This window comes from Varanus komodoensis, unplaced genomic scaffold (assembly GCF_004798865.1).
Source record: "Varanus komodoensis strain SLA01 unplaced genomic scaffold, ASM479886v1 scaffold1, whole genome shotgun sequence".
Classification (NCBI taxonomy): Eukaryota; Metazoa; Chordata; class Lepidosauria; order Squamata; family Varanidae; genus Varanus; species Varanus komodoensis.
Window position 1 is genome coordinate 10,371,937 of NW_025335268.1, and position 18,516 is coordinate 10,390,452.

Consider the following 18,516-nt stretch of genomic DNA (forward strand, 5'->3'; position numbering starts at 1 on the left):
GGGGTGATTCTGCAGCAATGTCTGTGGAATGTTTTGGGGTGCAACCATCAGTAACTTAGTAGGGAGTAAATTTCACAGAGGTTGATCAGACTTCCGAGTAAATTAGGATGTACTGTTAAGGCTGGACATTTGGGCCAAATTTTCCATTAGGTGGAGTGAAGCAGGTCACAGGCAGTAGGTGGTTAGAGGAGCAGTAGACCCACTCCCAGACTGCTGCACCCCCAAAGCTCACCTGAGCTACTGAGATGGCCTCCTGCCACCAAAATGTGTGCATGTTGCTGGGCTGAGCTGGGCCCCAATCCTGTGGACCTCCTAAAACATCTCAGCACTGCTGCAAAAGGAGCCTGAGCAAATAAGCATGCAGAGATGCTGCTATGTACTCTGTAGATACCAAAGTACGTATTTGTTGCGTTGTTCTTGTGTGCGCGGGTGCATTCCAGCATTGGTGCAAGTGAGCGGGGAGTGGGTGGCAACCAGAACAATGGACAGAGCTGTGTGTTCCGTGCAGACTGCCTGCACCACACAGGTTAGCATCCTGCCCTGGATGCCATGCTCCTTGTGGGACAAGAAAGCATTCCTTATAGAGAGCCAGCAGGTGAGGCACTCTCCCCTAACTTTTAGTTTTCCACCTGCTGGGATTTTTTGAGTACTTGACCCCAAGCTCATTAGAGAGAGTGAGATAAAAATGAAATAATGTGAACCTCTGCTTCTAGTCTGAAATGATACCATCCAGAGAGACAGGTTTAGCACCTATGAGAATGAAATTTTAATCCCAGGCTGTCTAGAATTACCTGCCCAGCCAGTTTAACAGCTGTCAGCACTTGGATAAAAAGCAAGTTCAGACAGGTAAGTTGCACAGCTAGTGAGAGCAGACATGGTTGGGGAAAAGATTGCATGGCATTATAAGAAAAATAAGGGTTGGGACTGCAAGCATAACATTCACTGCTAATTCTGGAACTAGATGTCATGAGTTGATACTAGGACATTATGAGACTGACCTGTTGAAACTAGCTGAGTTGTTTTTTGGAGTTCTGGGTTGGGGACCATGGATTCTGCCTTCTTGATTGACTATTGCACATGTATCATAGTCCCTTTAACACATATTCAAGATGACTTCCTTGATAAAACAGTGATCTTCTGTCACACACATAATGTGCAATGTAAAACTGTTATGAAATATTGTTTACTAGGTAAGGGCCCATATGTTTGAGAGGGAGGAAACCAAACTATTCTAATCCTTTCCCATCAGCACCACTCCATACCTTTCTAATTACCACTGCTTTTCTAAATTTGTCCCAATCTAGTTTAGCAAAATTAAATATAACCTCCAGGTGCCCAAGGAACTATGTTCAGAGTAGGGTTGGAGAACCTTTGCCCCATAGAACTCTGTGGCGGCAGCTGTAGTACAGCCCTGTACTGGTTTCAGTTTCTTGGTTGCACCCAAGTATGTGGAAATGTTGGTAACTTGGTTATAAGCACCCTTGGACTCCAAAAGTGGCCAGGTACCCTGCGTAGGGCAAAGGAAAACGGAGCTCCTTCCCCTGGTCTGCCCTGACTGGTAGCCATGCTCATTTTCCCAGCTGACCTTTCTGTTTTACTCTCATTCCCATGTCTTTTACCCTGTGAGCATATTTTTAATTTTTGTTCAACCTCTAACAATTTTAGGTGATGAATTAATTATTAATAGTATTGATAGATGGCTTGTACATGATGCTGAACTAAAAGTTTAAGGTAAATGCATTTGGCACTCTGGTGAAGTACACACATTCAAATCTGGTTTGCACAGAGTGACGTTCTGAGTATCAGTTGCTATTGGATTGTGAGTTGTTGAATCATGGGTTGTTGTTTTGTATGAACCCTGCTCTGTGGTTTAAATATGGGTTTAAATACCCTAACCCTAACCACAAATAACCCAAGTTTGCAACCCAGCAACTATTCATACCCATAGTGCATGGTTGCATAAGACATAATTCAAGAATAGTCCATACTTAACCTGTACTCTGGGTTGTTGCTACAGACAAATTTGTCCTTTTCCCACCACTTCACAGTGATCCTGTTATCAGGACCAATCAGGCTTCCCACTCCTGCTTCTGTGGTTAAGGATCATCATCCCCTCCCCCTGCCCCCGTTAACCCATAAGATGCCAGAGTGAAGGCAGAGAGCATCACCTTCACTTAGATTTGGCTGTGTGATATCATCTGAAACCAAAACTTGGGAAGGATGGGGGAATCTTTGTTCTTCTACCTTGTGGGTAAAAAACCCAAGGGGAAAGTTCAACAGAAACATCCAGTCTTCTTTGCAATCTTCAAAGCAGACAATGGAACTGTGGTAGAGGACAGGGAATTGGGATTAGGTCTGCTTCTACTGGCATGGTCTCAGTGGGATATTCTGTAAAGAAAACAGATTCAAGTGGCTGCGTTTAGACTGGTGCATCTACAACCAGTCTAGATTAAATGGTTGGTAGAAGCACAAGTCTGTTCCAGAGATTAATCCTGGAAAAATGTGGTCTTTCCAAATTAAATAAATAAATAAAAACCACTAAAGCCCTACTTCAGACTACTTACTAAGGCACTTACTAAAGTTGGGAGCATTGAACTAAATTTAAAAATAATAATAGATGTCTGTAACCTGCTAGAGTTGTACCAGAGTCCCCAATATGTTTACTTGAGCCCTGTTTTCATTTTTCCGCAATGCAAAATGCTAACATCGAGTCCACATTTTTCTTCCAGAGCTTGTGAAAAAAATGGCAAAATGTCACAAAAATGTGACTCACCCTCCATTCTGTATTGCTACATTAACTGGTGCTCTTCAAATGTGTTGGGGCAGTACCCAACTATGTCACTTAGTGCAAATGACATAACACTAGCTTCTATAGTGTGCACTAGAAGAGAATCCGGTTATCACTATATTTGTGCAAGTTCGGATGCACAAGTGGTTATGCATTGCACTTCTGCAATTCATCATGCAATGCTTGTGTAACTTCTTGCAAAGCATGTTGCAGAAATATAATGGGCAACCACTTATGCTGTGGAAAATTTGGTGAAACCCTGCTAGTGCAACTGTAGTTTGTAGAATGCCACTGCTAGATACTGCTCTTGGACTGCAACTCCCATGATTCTGAGCCAGCATAGGAATTGCATTCTAACACATCACAAAGTCGCAAGGTTGGGAAATGATGTTATAGATATTCTTTATGCTATGATGATCAGATCATTAAAGGTTACACACATGAGAAGAAAAAAAACACAGCTGTTTTTCTTTCTCCACCCAATTTGCATCAATATTGATTTTCTGATTTACCTTAAGTGAAACAAACTCTTGAAGGTGAGCTTACAGCTGCTAAGTTGCTAGTGGCTTTATTCTGTTCAAATCTAATGGACATGAGTGGCTAAATTCATTAGCTGGATACCCTGAATCAGCCTCTAGGTATGTACTTGCACAGACCGTGAGATCGCTTTGCAGCTCAGCACCTCGGCATCCTTTATTTGATTCTGTCTAGTTAAGGCTAGTATTGCTGACCATAACAGACCTGCATGAAGAGAACCCGTTAACCCTAGTGTTCCCAGCACATTTTGTAGCCTCCTTGAAATATACCAGCATTCTTATACTCTTCCTCTCAGGATCTCATCCAGACAATCCTAGCTCTTAAAACCAATCTATGGGGGATGGGGAAAGGGTGGCTCCACTGGTAACATTCATTATCTTGGGAGGCAGGAAGCAGACAGATAAAAAGAAGTAGTCTTGATATGACCCTGTGGTATGTTTTAAAGTCCCCAGGGGAGAGATCTCAAGGAAGTATGGAAAGTAATTTAGCTCTGGTGCTATCAATGTCATCAAGAACACACGGTCTGGGCAGAGGGAGAGTGATTAAGGATGTTTTTACTCCTTCCCTGACAAGTGTCCCTGTATTAAACCTTTGATCGTGTGATGTGTGCAGCACTTACAAGTGTTGGTTTAATTATGGGAGCTTTCCATTCATTCCTGCCCAAGCATGAAGCTTGCTGAGTAACATGTTTTCAGGGTAACACACCTCACAAAGTTATTGTAAGCACATAAGAGAACATGTGCAGGAGCTGTCCAAAGGTCTGTCTGGAGCAAGATTCCATTCCCGCACTGGGCAGCCAGATGCCCATGCGAAGGCCAGAGGCAGGAAATGGAAGCTTGTACCCTCTTGTTCATTTTCTCCAGCAACTGGCATGCAAGAGCAAACTGCTTCTGATGCTGAGGATAATGCATAGTCATAGTGACAATGCAGGGGACGCCACAGGAGGAAGGCACCTCCTTTTTCTGGCAGCTGCAATCAGAAGCTGTTGTGAAAGGGTTGTATAAACATTCAACTCTCCACAGAGCAATAAAAATAAAGTCCTTTAATGTTAATTGTCTACAAGATTTACAATACTATAGATAAGTTCCCTAATAGCGGTCCCTGCAGAGCAGATGTCAGTCCTATAATGGCTTCTCTTTCTGAGCCCACGTGGGATCATTCTCCCAAGTCCTGCCTTTCCTCTCTCTTACGCTGCCTGCTTTGTATTTGTTTAAATCTGCGTAAAAGACGTCTGTTTTCAGCTTTTGAGAAATCTATGACACCTATAGTGTCTTTTGTTTCTGGCTCGGGGAGATCAGCGTCAGGAGGGGAGGAGGCAGTTTGCTCTGCCTCTTTCTCATGACTGTCTCTGATAAAGGTCCAGGCATTTGCTCAATTTGCTGGGGCTCAGGGGAAGACGCAATAGCTGGTTCAGCTGCTCCTGCATTGGGTTGTGGGGGGCGACCCTTGGGTGCAGGGTGCCAAGTGCAAGGTCTCCTCGCGAGTCACTGTTTCTGTCGGGGCTTCATGCACGACAGAAGCTGATGTTGCTTCTTAGTGGCAGTCAGGGAATCTTTACTGTGCAAACAGAGCTTGTGACCTGAAACATAGCAAAGAGGATTGAGAGCTGATCAGGCACTCTGGCCTCTTGCTCTAGAGAAGACCTGGCACAACGCAACCAGCAGATGTGGCAGGGAGATAACCTAAACAGAGCATTGTTCTTTCTGTGGTTCTCAACCCCAGCGGCTGTGTCCACATGGAATGCTAAGCAATGCTATGTGGTAGGGTATCTCACCTTGTGTGTTAGGGTCACACATGCATGCGATGTCTATGCACGGTTTCCATGGCAGCATGTATCCCACCAGCCCCCATGACTGAATATCAATCCCAGGGTGCACTGCTCCTGCCTACATCACCTGCCTCTCTCATTGGCACATGTGCTCCTCCGGGTGTGGCCTAAGCAACATCCTTATCCTCCCTTTCTTGGTGCTCTGCAAAGCAACTGCCTTCTCACTAGAGCAGCATTGCTGCACCAGAGGAGCACTGCAGCAACGCTCCACACTGCTGCCCGGCTGTGTGATAATGTGCAAGCACACCTACCCACACGTGCGCCCCTCCCCATTCCTCACTGCACATGTACCCATGCCTCCTATGCGCGGGAGTTGCACATGCTGCCATGGGTTGCTTCCCCCCACAGCCAGGCATATGGGTGGCATCTGCACCTGCAGGCCATGCCAGGACAGAGGGAGGGCATCCTGTTGGGAGGATTTTCGCAAGGATGCCCATGTGGGCATTTGCCTGGGGAAGTCTCCTGGCCAGCCAGAAGGAATGAGCTTGCCTCACAGCAGTGGCAAGGGGGCAGCAGGGCTGCTTGGCCGCCCTCAGGAATGCCAGGGACAGGAGGGGAGTGGCAGGAAGGGTGGGAGAGAGTGTGAAGACCGGGGCTTCTCAGGGCCTGCGTGCCCCTCGTGGGCAAAACTGCCTTCTCAAACGGGGAGCACTGGCAAAGTGCAAGTGTGGCTGTCACAAAATGCAGCAACCGGGCAAGAGTGCCAAGCATGGCCGTCTCTGTGGTCACTGCTGCTGGAGATGGCCCAGCATGAAGCCCGCTGCTGCTGGTATTCCAGAGCTGTGGCTGGGCATTAAGAAGGCAGCAAGCAGACGGGGAAAAGCAGCACAAAACTGCCAATCAGAGTGTGCCTGCAGCTGCCTCAGCAGTTGCTAGGCAAAACAGGCGGGAACATCTGTTGTTGCCATGGCTACTCTTGCCACCAAACTTGCTTGCCCAGAATTGCAGAGATGCCCAGAATTGTGGAAATTGTGGAAATTGCCCAGAATTGTTGTAACAGGTCACACATATAATGACAAACCATGTGAAACATGGAAACTTTACAACAAGCTGCTGTTTCTCTATGTGAATTCATGGAAACCAAACATGCCATGCTTCACCATGGATGCTGAATTCACACATGATGACACACCACGCCTGTGTGGTTTCTAGCATGGTTTGTCATTTTGTGTGAATTCAGCCAATAAGTCAGAATAGTATATCGCCAAAGCCTAGATTTGGACGATATGACAAACAATTGTTGATAGCAATTGATGGTTGCTTGTCATGTTATAGATTCATAGAATAGTAGTAGCATTAATTCATCGAGACCAACCCCTTGCTGGTACAGGATGCCAAGTCACACCATCCCACTCAGACGACTCTCCAGGTCCCTCTTGAATGTCTCTAATGTGGGAGAACCCACAACCTCTCTTGGCAATTGTTTCCACTGTCATATTGCTCCAACAGTTAGGAATTTTTTCCTTATGCCTAATCTGCACCTGGTTTACTGTAGTTCAAATTCATTGTTCCATGTCCTACATTCAGGGAGAAGACTTTCCCTTCCTCTTTGTGACAGTTTTTGAGGTACGTCTAGAGTACTATGATACTCCCTCATAGTCATTTCTTGAGGCTGAACATGCCCAGCTCCTTCAGCCTTTCATCACAAGTCTTAGTTTCCAGATCCTGAATCATCTTTGTTTTCTCCTTTGAGCTCTTTCTAGTTTTTCTGCATATTTTTAAAACCCAGGTGCTCAGAACTGAACACAATATTCCAGGTGAGGTTTGACTAGTGCAGAGAAAAGAAGAATGAGTACTTCTCTTGTTCTGGAAGTGATACTTCTATTTATGCATTCCAAAATAATGTTTGCCCTTTTTGCGGCCGCATCACATTGCTGGCTCATAATTAGCTTGTTGTCCACAACTCCAAGGTCAGTGCTGTTGAGCCAAGTATTCCCCATCTTGTATCAATGCATTTGGTTTTTCCTTAGATGGAGAACTTGGCATTTGTCCCTGTTGAACTGCATTCTGTTGCTTTCCACCCAGCATTATAGCTTGTCTGGGACACCCTGAATCTTCTTTTTGTCTTCCAGGGTATTAGCTATTCTATTCAGTTTTGTGTCACCTGAAAATTTTTGTCTGTTGCTCTTAGACTGCCATCCTGCCCTTTCATCTTGCACATCCTCCTCTGTCACTAGGATGCATTTTCTCTTTTAGGAGAAGACTGAGCTTAAGTAAGAGCTTGAGCACCTCTGCCTTTTGTTTGTCATCTGTTACCATTTTGCTATTCATGTTGAACACCCCTCTTTTTCATTCGTCCTTTATTTTGGACATAACTGAAGAAGACTTTCTGGCTGCTTTTAGGAAGCCTTGCTAGCCTCAGTTCATAACTTGCCTTAGCCTTCCTGACTCCATCCCTGCAAGTCTTTGCTGTATGTTTATACTCTTCTTCTGTGGCCTGGCCTCCCTTCCACTTCCTGTGCATGTCCTTTTTTGCTTTCAAACTGTCATCCTAACTTTTTGTGGAGCCATGAGGGTTTCCTTTCATTGTCATTTGCACTTTCTTGTTGGGATTAGTTCTTGCTGTGCTTTGAGAATTTCTTTTTATAAGATTTCCCTCCCCTTTTGGATGAGTTGCCAGATGATTTTACTTATCATTGATTTGAATTTCTTAAAGTTGGCTCTCCTTAAGTCAAGCTTGGCTGCAGCTGACTTTTGCCATCTCCATAACTGAGCATTCAAGAATGGCACAGTCACTTTCTCCCAGGAACCTGTGGCTGCTACTCTGTCCACTTGAACCTCCCTGTTGGTAAGTACCAGGTCTAGTGTTGCTGTTTCTGCCATCACTTCCTCCACCTTCTTCTGGAGAAAGTTATTGGTGACACATGCCAGGAATTCTTGGAGGGGCCATGCTTGGCAGATCATTTCTCCCAGCAAATATCAGGGAAGTTGAACTCCCCCGTGATGACTACGTCAGGCTTCATTGCAACACTGGCAGCTTGTTCTTCAGAGATAGCATCCTCAAACTCTCCTTGATTGGCTGGGACAATAATAGATGCTGATGACAATGCTGCTTTTGTTTTTTGTTCCTCCTAGATTGAGCCAGATGCACTCAATGTGACTACGTAGCTCCTGCTCCTGAAATTCACTGCAGGTATAGGTGTTTTTAATGTATAGTGAGACTTCACCTCCCTTTTTATCCCTTCTTTTTTCCTTGAAGAGGTTGAATCTACTGATTTTTGAATTCTATTCATGAGATTTGTCCCACCAAGTTTCAGTTATTGCTATTAGTGGCACACAAACCATGTCTATATCTCCAATACTAAATTAGTTTGCAGACCTGGTATTATTAATTTATTTCCATTTCTATGCCTCCCCATGACCCTAAGGTTCTCTGGGCAGCTTACAAATGCTAAAACATCATAAGAACATGCATGGAATATATTAAAACAATTAATATTCAGATAAAATAATAGATAACATCTCATAATAAAATTTAACCCCACACCCCAAATAAATGCAACCAATAAATTAACCAAAATCAAATTAAAATAAATACTCCATAACATTATGGATTGTGATTCAATTGTGATTCTGTGGGGAAAATGTGGGGTGATAATTGTACAATAATCTTATACTCATAATATAGACATTATTAATAGCAGTCAAAACTTTACATAAAACTAGATCACCCAGGTCTGTGAAAACTTTCGCTGGAGTAGCGTATGTTCTGAATGCAAATGGATTGCATCTCTAGTTTGTACAGAAGGTAACCTGTTTTTGAAACCCATCCAAGATCACCTGAAGGATATTTTCATTAGACTAATCAACAGCACCCGCTTGTGTTCATCCACCCTTTGGGCACTGAATAGATTGCTAAGTGCAATCGTGATGCTAAGAAACATAACCCTGGTGAATAATTCATAGGCCATCTAAGGCTTGTTGCAGAAGGTCTTCCACTTTACATGTAAACACTTGAAGAAATCAAGTAGAAATGAAAAAGAACAACTGTGTACGCATACTGATTTTGGATAATTATTTAACTTGGTTGAAGTGTTGCTGTACATGTAGCATTGTAGGTTAAAAGGGAGGTAGCTGAAGCTACACAAAGTCCTCTTGGAGAAAGTCCTCAAGTGCACGCACATGATATGTCAGAAAGAAAGCCAAACTGCTCTGATGTTGCAGGTCAGAAAAGGCTGAGGAACTCTAGACTGGATAACCTAATAGGCTTTTCCATCTCTCACCTCTTTTGACTCTCTGTGTTGTGCTGTCCTCTTGATCAGTATTATCCATCCAAGGTCATGCTTTGTCCTTGTAGTTGTCTATGCACTGGCATTTTGCCATTCAAATTGCATTTCTTGGAAGAACTGACTTGAACTACTTTTTTTCTTTGGCTTTTCAGAGTGCCAAGTACTGTTTAGAATTAGGCAGAGTGGGGAAATGTGTTACAATACATACCAATCACATTTGTAAAATGCAGGGCATAACAAAAAAGGCCTGCTACAGGGCTACTTAGCCTAATGAGCTTAAAATCTTATATCTGGTTGACATCTGTCAAGGCGCCCGCAAGATACACAAGCACGAGTAATCCACTATCTTAGTCTAAATGCAACAGTTTCAGTTGCTGGTTGCATTCAGATAGAAGCTCTTAAAGGAAGAAAGCACTGCATACTTTTGTTAAGAGATGCACCGAGAAAGTTGGAAATTTAGAATGGCTAATAAGGAAATTTACAAAAGCGGGACTATTCAAGATTGGACCTCACTCAAAATCATCACATCCTAACATCAGCTGAACGTGTAAGTTCTCGTTCCCTTTTTTTATTCCTTACTTGATCAATTGGATATTTCTCAGCAGTGAGCTAGGAAGAGAGAGCACGATGGGCTGCACACCTTCTCGTAGTGATATTGCTGAGCAAAATGCAAATCATGGAACAAAATCATTGCATAAAGGTATCCTGCCAATTAATCCAGGGGGTGAAGGTTTCTCACTTCCATTGCTGATCAAAAGCGCTTCTTCTTACGATACTGAAGACTTCTGTCGGGGAGAGACTCGAATTAAAGATCACTCCATTGAAAATTCCTCAGATGACAAAAATGTCAATTTCCATTCTTCATCTGAGGATCCTTCACTACCTGAGCTTGACTTGGAAGAGAAGGAAATGGAAAAGGCAGTCTCAGAAACTGAAATAGCCATATCTGAACTGATGGAGACTGACAAGTATGTGGCAGAGGATATTACAATCAAAAAGCAAAAACCTTCTGCATTGGAAAACCATGGTTTTATTTTGGAAGACAAAAATGACATCCAGGAGAAGCAAAATGCAAAGAAAGGGAAAAAACGGAACAAGCAGGGTAAACAGGGTCGTCATGGCAAAACGAAAGAAAAATCCAGTCCATCTGAACATGAGGGTGAGAAAAAGGTAGATTTCCCAGATCTGCTTGTTAAGGCACATCAAAATGCTTATGCTTATCTAAACCCCAATCTTTCTAAATATGAAGTTATCTTGTGCATGGCCAACCAGGCCACTGAAACGCAGTTAATTATGCAACAAATGGTGAGCTTTTTACTTCTTCGTTTTGATGAAATAAACCATCTTTTGGAAGAAATTGCCCAAGATGGAGAAGACCTCGTCAAAGAAGTAGGGGAGAACCTGGCTTGGCCAGCTGGCAAAGGGAACCCAAATGAGCATCCAGATCTCCTACAACAGTTGCTGCAGTACACAGTCAACAAAATGCAGCTTTTAAATGGAACCGTGGCTTCCTTAACTTCTGATGCACTCCAGGAGTCCTGCAGCTTTTTACAGTCTGCAGGTAACAACCTAGAAGAAAAATTGAAAGCAAAACAAGTTTTTGATGAACGATTGCTCAGGATGATAAAACTCCTTGAAATATCTGCTGTTGGTCCCTCTCATCCTCACCCTGATGATATGACTCTTTATTCTGAAGACAGTGGAATAGGTATTGACACAGAATCAGTCAAAGACTTGAATTTAATGGATAAACAGGGACTACAAGCAAATTTTGCTTCTTGTTCACATGTTCATTCATCCCTGAATCAGACCAGGATATCAGGAGAAAGCCAGTGGCCATGCACCTCAGTATTTTCTGCATCCAGGTCCCATGATTGTGCACTAGAAAGACAATTTAAGGACATATTTTTCCCTCCTGCGCACACCAAGGATGCAATGCCATCTTCACAGGTAGTACCAGAAAATGTTAACACCCTTTTCCAACATCAAAACATCATGGAAACTCCTTCTCTTAACTCTGTGCCCTGTGATGTTGCTGATGAGAATGTGGAATGTGAATCATCCCATGCTTCTGCATATGAAGACAGTGATGATAATAGCTTGTCTGAGGAAGATGGAGACAATATAAGTCTGTCTGAAAACGATGCTTTACCTAAAAGATCAGCATCTCTACCTACAGCAACAGCCAGTAAACGGAGGCCTTCCACCAAGCAGACAGACAGCCAGGAAAATGAAGAGATTATACTCAAGATGAAAGATGCCATTAGTGAAAAGATCAAATTTGTCCCAGCTAAATCTGGTAAAAGGGAATGGATGGAAGATGAAAATGGAAAGGGACCTCGTCGACCTAGTACAGCAACTGTAAGTCAGAAATCTCAAGTTAAACAGAAAAGATCTCGGTCTGAGGAGTCTCTCAAAAGTCACAATGAGGACCCAACTCTTCTAGAACTTCAAAGGACTCAAAAAGGACTCAGCAAAAGGTTGGAAATGTTTTACACACTTAAGAGAAACAAGGAAATAAGTAACTTGGCATCCTTGAGCCCAAAAGAACCATCTAATTTACAGGATTCTGAGCATGTTACTCATAGATCTTCCACTAATAAACTGAAAGCATCTCTTTCTAAGAACTTCAGCATATTGCCTAATCAAGATAAAGTCCCTTTGTGTAGGCATGATCAAAATGGTATTAACAAACAATTTAATGAAAAGAAATGTAAAAAGACTGTCATAACCACCACACCATCAAAGGATCTGGCATCTAAGAAAGAAAATGACTCTCCTGAGACACAGAAACTGAACAGTGTTGGTTGTACTCCACCTCGTAAATCTGTAAAAAAGTTAATTGAAACCTTCAGCTCTCCTGAAAGTCAGCTGCAGCCTACAAGTTTAAGAACTCTGGGCCCAATAAAATGTATCAGAAAGTTTGGACTTCCCAGTATTACTCCTAGTTTCTCTCTTCCTAAAAGACTTGTGCCTTTAAATCACAAACATAGAATCTTACCTTTAGGGGACATAAATTATCAAAACATCAACCGAGCAAACAGTACTATTGGTTCATTGGCACTTGCAAGTGGAAGTGATACAAATGATGATACAGATGATGACTTAGAAAACCTGCCCCCACCACCTCCTGAAATGCTAATGGACATTTTGCTGGATTCAGCTGAACCTGTAGAAGGTGCAAGGACTGGAGAAAACTCTTCAGAAGTTACCAAAAACTCTACCAAGAGAAATGAAAATAATAGCACTAAGAAAATTTCCCAACGAATGAAAGCTTCCCTATGTTCTATTGACTTGTTACCTAGCAAGAAACTCAGCCGTCCCAACGTGATAGCCAACAAAGCATCAAAAACTGGTGGAGTGGATTCCATACCTAGAAAATCTCCCATAGAGATGAATTCTAGCCATTTGTCCAACCATCACCAAGACATTCCATTAGCATCCCCAAAGGATCTTGAAATGGACGAAACAGCAGTTTTGTATAAGCAGTCCCATAAAATCATTCCTCTTCAAAATGTTAAAGAAAGTGATCCAGGAAACAAAGAATGTACTGCTGCTCCTGCTTTAGCTCAACAGCAAAGCTCTCCTGATTCACTCCAGAAAAATGAAAAAAGAACGGGGTTTGTCAGACGAGTGTCTCTAGTGAGAACACCACCTTCATCACCTCCCAGTGAGAAAAGGCTCTCAAGCCCACCACTGCATCACAAGCATACTAATCAAGCTTCTTCACCCAGAACCCACTGGCAGCCTAGTCCCCCAGCAAACCCCAAGGCTTCAAACCCTCCAACACAAAGAAAACTGCCTTCCCCACCAACTCAACAAAACCTTTCTAGCCCACCAACGACACGCAAACAGGCCTCACCAATCTCTCGTAAGGTGCCCAGTCCACCAACCCACCACAGAGAAGCAAGCCCATCTCCTTTCTCAGTGACCCCATCCCCACCCACGTCCCCCTCCAGGTTGCACAAAGGATTACAAACCCACTGGGACTCTGGGGACGAACAGCAATCTCCCTCCCCAAAGATTGTCAGCAATGTACGCTCCATATTTTGTCCAGCCACTTCCTCATTGTTTGAAGCCAAACCGGTGCTTCCACCAAACAGCTCCACAGCAGAGGCCATCATGGGACATCCTGAGCTCTCAGCATTTGTGAGGAGAAACAGCACACAGCTCAGGCAAAATGGGGACCAACAGAAAAGGATGGGCTTCAGTGCTACCGGTCCCCAGCCTTTTGTTCGGAGGAGCTTCTCTGACCGCAGGCCAGGATTCCCACTTCCACTACCATCGTTTGCTGCAGCTGGCAGTGAGCCTGTGCTTAGCCAAACAAGGTAAGAAACAACAGGTTGTAGCCAATGTTTGTGTAACAGGAGTCTTGTTCATTTCAATGGGCCAACTTTAGGTAGGACCGAAATTGTATGCAACACATTCTTCTTTACATTGCATTTATGTAAACTCTGCAGGTGTATACTCTGCAAAGTAGCTACGTTGCCTCACAAACGGCACTCGTGTGAGTAGGAGTTGCAAAATGTGGTAAAGACTGTACTCTTCGGATGCATCAAGGGTCATAGCTACCACCCTGATTGTCCTTGCCTCTGGCAGCTCATGCCAGAGATGGAGAACCAATACAGCCTCAGCACCAACACTGGCTCTTCACATGGCACTGCAGTGAGTGCTAGAGCTGGGCATGGGTGTGGGAAACCCGGGATCCCAAATCTCTGACCACCTGTGAACCTCACTGGGTGGCCTTAGATGCCCTGTTTCAACGTGATGATAAAGCTAAGCACCTCTCTGAGCTTCCTGGGGGAAGGAAAGATGGCATGTTGATGCAACAACTGCATGATCAAAGGTGAAGAAGTCACACTTGCTTCACCAGGTCCGAACTTTCCTGTGTGCCAGGTTCTGCTTGGTAGTTTAAGATCTTGATGCCTTTTGGTCTCATTGTCCATGAAGACTGATGGGTTGTACGCCACCATTTTTATTATATTGTACTTTTAGTACTGTACATCACTCTGGGATACTTTAGGAGGACGTACAGTTGGATACTTAACAAATAGTAAAAGCTTGGCTTTCACACTTAGCAATGAAGCAACAATATGATAAATTGTCCCCTGTGGCTGTAACTTATGTGCCAAATTGCCACTTTTTGTTTTTACCCCAAGAACCATTTCCCCCCTTGCAGTTTAAAGCATGTGTATATTTCCATGTGTTACTTGAAAGGACTGATATTGGTATGATTAAATTAATTGTTAATAGAACTAGCTTATATAGGCATGTGAAGGAGAATTCTTCCATTGCACATGTGCGGTTGAGCAGCATGCACTAAGCCTTTTAGCCAAAAATATACAACCCTGAAAGTGCTCTGATAACATTATGGGAAGTGACAGTCAATTTAAGGGACAGTTTTCACAGCCAGGGCTCAGGGTCTTTTTATTCTGAGTTTATTAGCCTAAAACTTAACACAAGTACCCATAGATCCATCAGCCACTCCTCCCAAAGGTGACTTTTACCACACCGTAAATCTCTCTCCGCTGCTTGGCAGGACGATTATTCAGTTTACCAGATGGTGAGACGCACATTGTGATGAATAGTTGCCAGGATTCACTAGTCATTACAGGATCCATATCAGCAAAAGTAACATTCTGCATCTCCTCCTTGTCTTTCCTCCAGCAATGTGTCATGTTGCAATGTGCATGAAGTGGCAGCGCCGCATTGTGAGTCATTCTAGCTGTGACTGACAGCCAGTGAAGTTGAGAGAGATGTAATGCAGGGGCTCACTTCATGCATTTTGCTTTCCTAGCATTTCCCGGAAAAGAGACGCGAACGTAAGATTGCCGCTTCCACACTCCTGTAATATCTAGTTAAGTTGTCAGCAAGAGCCTAGCTAATCTCTTAGCCCGATAGCAAAAGTATCCCTGCGATTTTGTTACACGGACACTTATTCTGGGAGGTAAGAGAGGCTAGTCAAGAGCCTCTGATCTTGTCATGCTTTATTTTGGTTTTATTTTTAACGGGCTCATTCCACCCTTAGGTCCAGGCTTGCATCTTATAAACAAGTGTGAGACTGATGTTTGGGGGTAGTTAGCCCAGAATAAGTGATTATGTAAGCAGGCCCTGATATCAGGTTGCTGTGCATTTTGTGCTTCCTCCTAACTCCACAGTCTCTTGAAAGAGGTGTGTCACTGTCCCCAATTAGAGAGCTTGCGTCTGCTGTAGCCTCATAAGTATCCAGGGTGCTTTAAGCTATGGGAACCAGTAACCATCTGGTCACATAACGAGGAGGGTAAGTTGCTGTGCCTTTGGCGGGGAACCAGCCCTGGGGGGCACGTTTTCACAGCACGATCGCTAGGTTTAAACCAATCCTGCTAATCCATAATAGGATTTGTGCACGTATAATAGGGAAAAAAGTTTATTTTAGTTCAGTGATGGATATCAGCTTAAAAGCCTTCCCACGGGGCAGCAGCTGTGTTAAGAGCTTAGAAGAAATACTGTTCAAATATTCCACCTTACTCAAGGCTGTGGATTTGGTTTCGTGACTCATACCCAAAGCAAACCTTTAGATATGAATAGTTCCACAGTTGGGATAGTTTTTTTATTGGGTCTGGGTCACATGCATATTTTCCCCATATTGCTATTTTAAATGCTTTGGGCCACACTTTTATGTCCACTTACCTGGGAATAGGCTTCCAAAGCAACTGCAACTTACTTCTCAGTAGATAAATATAGAAGTATATTGTTACACTAAATGTTTTTAAAATAATGTCTTTATAAGATTGACTCAACCTAAACAAAACATACACAAAATTCAGGTACAAATTTTGTGTAGGTACATCTTTCTGTTTGTTGGTGTTCTGTTGTTTGTACCAAATCTTTCTTTCTTTTTTCAAGCCTTCAAATCTGTTGCATATGCTGAAACTCCTTTTTTACCATTCTGGCAATGACTTGATTTAATAAAGTAGCCCGATACAATATATATATATATTCTACTATATATGACTATCATCAATGACCCTATTTACACCCTATTTACAGGGCAGCATGTCCCTGCATAAAGGAACTAACGTATCTGTCTGAATAGATCTGATGGCAAATTCTGATAAACCTGTGCAGAATATTTGCAATATATATAGTTGTGATCAGAATGCAAGACTCTCCTCTCTCTCATTGTGTTTCCCATGAAACCCATGTGGATTTGCACTGCGAGAATCTCCAATGGCCAGGTTCCTAAAGCTTCTTTATGCATGTCCAAGGCTTGCCCTATTGACTAGGATATTTTGTATTTTTCTCTGAACAGCCACCTCCACCCCATGTTACATTACACATTGCTTTTGAAAAACAGCCTTATGTGGGTCTTTGACTTTTTCACATGACTTCTCTGGGTATTCCTGCCCAGAGAAGTAAAAGATGGTCGCATAGAAATCAGCGTGGAGTCCTTTGTGGTGTGGAATCAACAGCCCTCTGAACAAAAAAGTAGAATCTGGCCATTCCTGCTTTGCATAAATGATCAAAGTCTTCTTTTTGGTGCAGAATGTGGGTTAACCTGGAGGGCTTGAGCTAATATTCTTGGCTGTTGGTTTCCAATGGATTTGTATAGGGTTTTGTCTTGATGTAAGGCAATTGAAATTAAACACAGAATAGAGGGTGGATTTCACAGTAACAAACATCTGACAGACTCTCCCAATCGGGTGACCTCCAGATGTTTTGGACTACAATCCTTATCAGCCACAAGGAATGTTGGAAGTTGGTATCTAAAGTATCTGGAGCATACCTTGTATGAGAAAAACAGACCACTGGCTTTTCAAAATGTCTGGTAGTCCTTCTTGTATTAACACATTCTATTTCCAAATTGACTTCGTCTGACTTTTGTCTTGTATGTCTTTTCTCTTTGCAGCATGGAAGATTGCCCTCCGAAGGAGGGGGATGGATGGAATAGCTCTAGTTTCTCTGAGGGCAGGGCTGCAGGAAAGTCGTTTTCTCACCCTGAACTCTATGTCGTTGGTCAAGGACTCCATAAGGACTGAGAGGAAATGTTACGGATGGAAGATGGAAGCTATGGCCAAGGACTAAGGATCTATCATAGTTTTGCTTCACTAGCAAGACAAGAGAAGAGTGGGATGAGAAGATAATGGAAGGAGCCCTGATCTTTAGAAGATCATACAGACACCAAGGCCAAATCTCCACTCAAAACAAAGGAGATCATCCACCCACCATCATCCCAAGACCAGTGCTTGCAGCCCGGACTAACGTGACTCACAGGGCTGGTCCTACCATTAGGCAGAGTGAGGCAGTCATGCCCAGCAGCAAAGCTGGGGGATGCAGCAACGTCTGTGATGCAGAGGGCCGTCCTCGATGAGCCACAAAGAGCATGTCAACTGCAAAGAAGTACCAAAAGAGAGAATGCTTGCAGTTGACTCGAGAATGAGCAAAGCCACATACTAGAGAAAGGCAAGCAGAGAGGACCTTTCAGGGCAGTATTTATTTATTTATTTAAACAACTTATATGCCGCCCCATCGCATGAGTATTCTCTGGCAGACCTGTAGAAAAGTCGGTAGGGAAATTTTTGCAAGGATTTTTTTTCTTTTTTTTTGCTATAAAGGGAAGATTTGCTACAAGAGTTTATAAACTATTAAACTTGGGAATTTAAAGCAAGTCTTCAGACCAGTACACTTCCCATTTTCATGCCTAGTTCTAAATAGATGCATCGTGGATCACTCTTGCTAGAGCAGTAAAGAAGGAGACCAGAGGAATTGCTTTGCCCCTGCAATAGTATGGGCTCTTGATTCCTGGTATCGGCAATGACGGCTGTTTAGAGATAAAAATGGGTACGGCACAGGGTAAGGTGCAGACAGTTGTGTTCAACCACACCTTGGAGTAGCAAACCCATAGCACTTCCTGTGCCTGGTGATGAAACCCAGACATAGTATAAAAGTAGGTGGCATCTTATTGTATTGTAATTGGCTCTGAATGTTAGTTCTGCATTGTTCTTGCTCCAAAAATGAGATGGATTGACAGCCTTGAACTTAGAGGAGCTGAGCAGGGCTGTCACGGAAAGGACATTTTTCATTCATGGGGTCCCCTTTAGTTGGAGACAATTTGACAGTGCATAACAAGAACAACTTTGTTCTTTCTAGAGGTT

At 43.2% G+C, this 18,516-nt stretch overlaps 1 protein-coding gene across 1 annotated transcript; it reads left to right on the top strand.

Moving 5' to 3' along the window:
- Positions 1-10,009: 10,009 nt before the first annotated feature.
- PCARE (photoreceptor cilium actin regulator) lies at positions 10,010-13,714 on the top strand. Its single transcript, XM_044421696.1, has one exon. The coding sequence runs from the start codon at positions 10,010-10,012 to the stop codon at positions 13,712-13,714; it is 3,705 nt and encodes a 1,234-aa protein (XP_044277631.1).
- Positions 13,715-18,516: the final 4,802 nt, after the last annotated feature.

Excerpts from the sequence above, each read along its gene's own strand:
- PCARE (XM_044421696.1), top strand. The coding sequence starts at position 10,010 with ATGGGCTGCACACCTTCTCGTAGTGATATTGCTGAGCAAAATGCAAAT.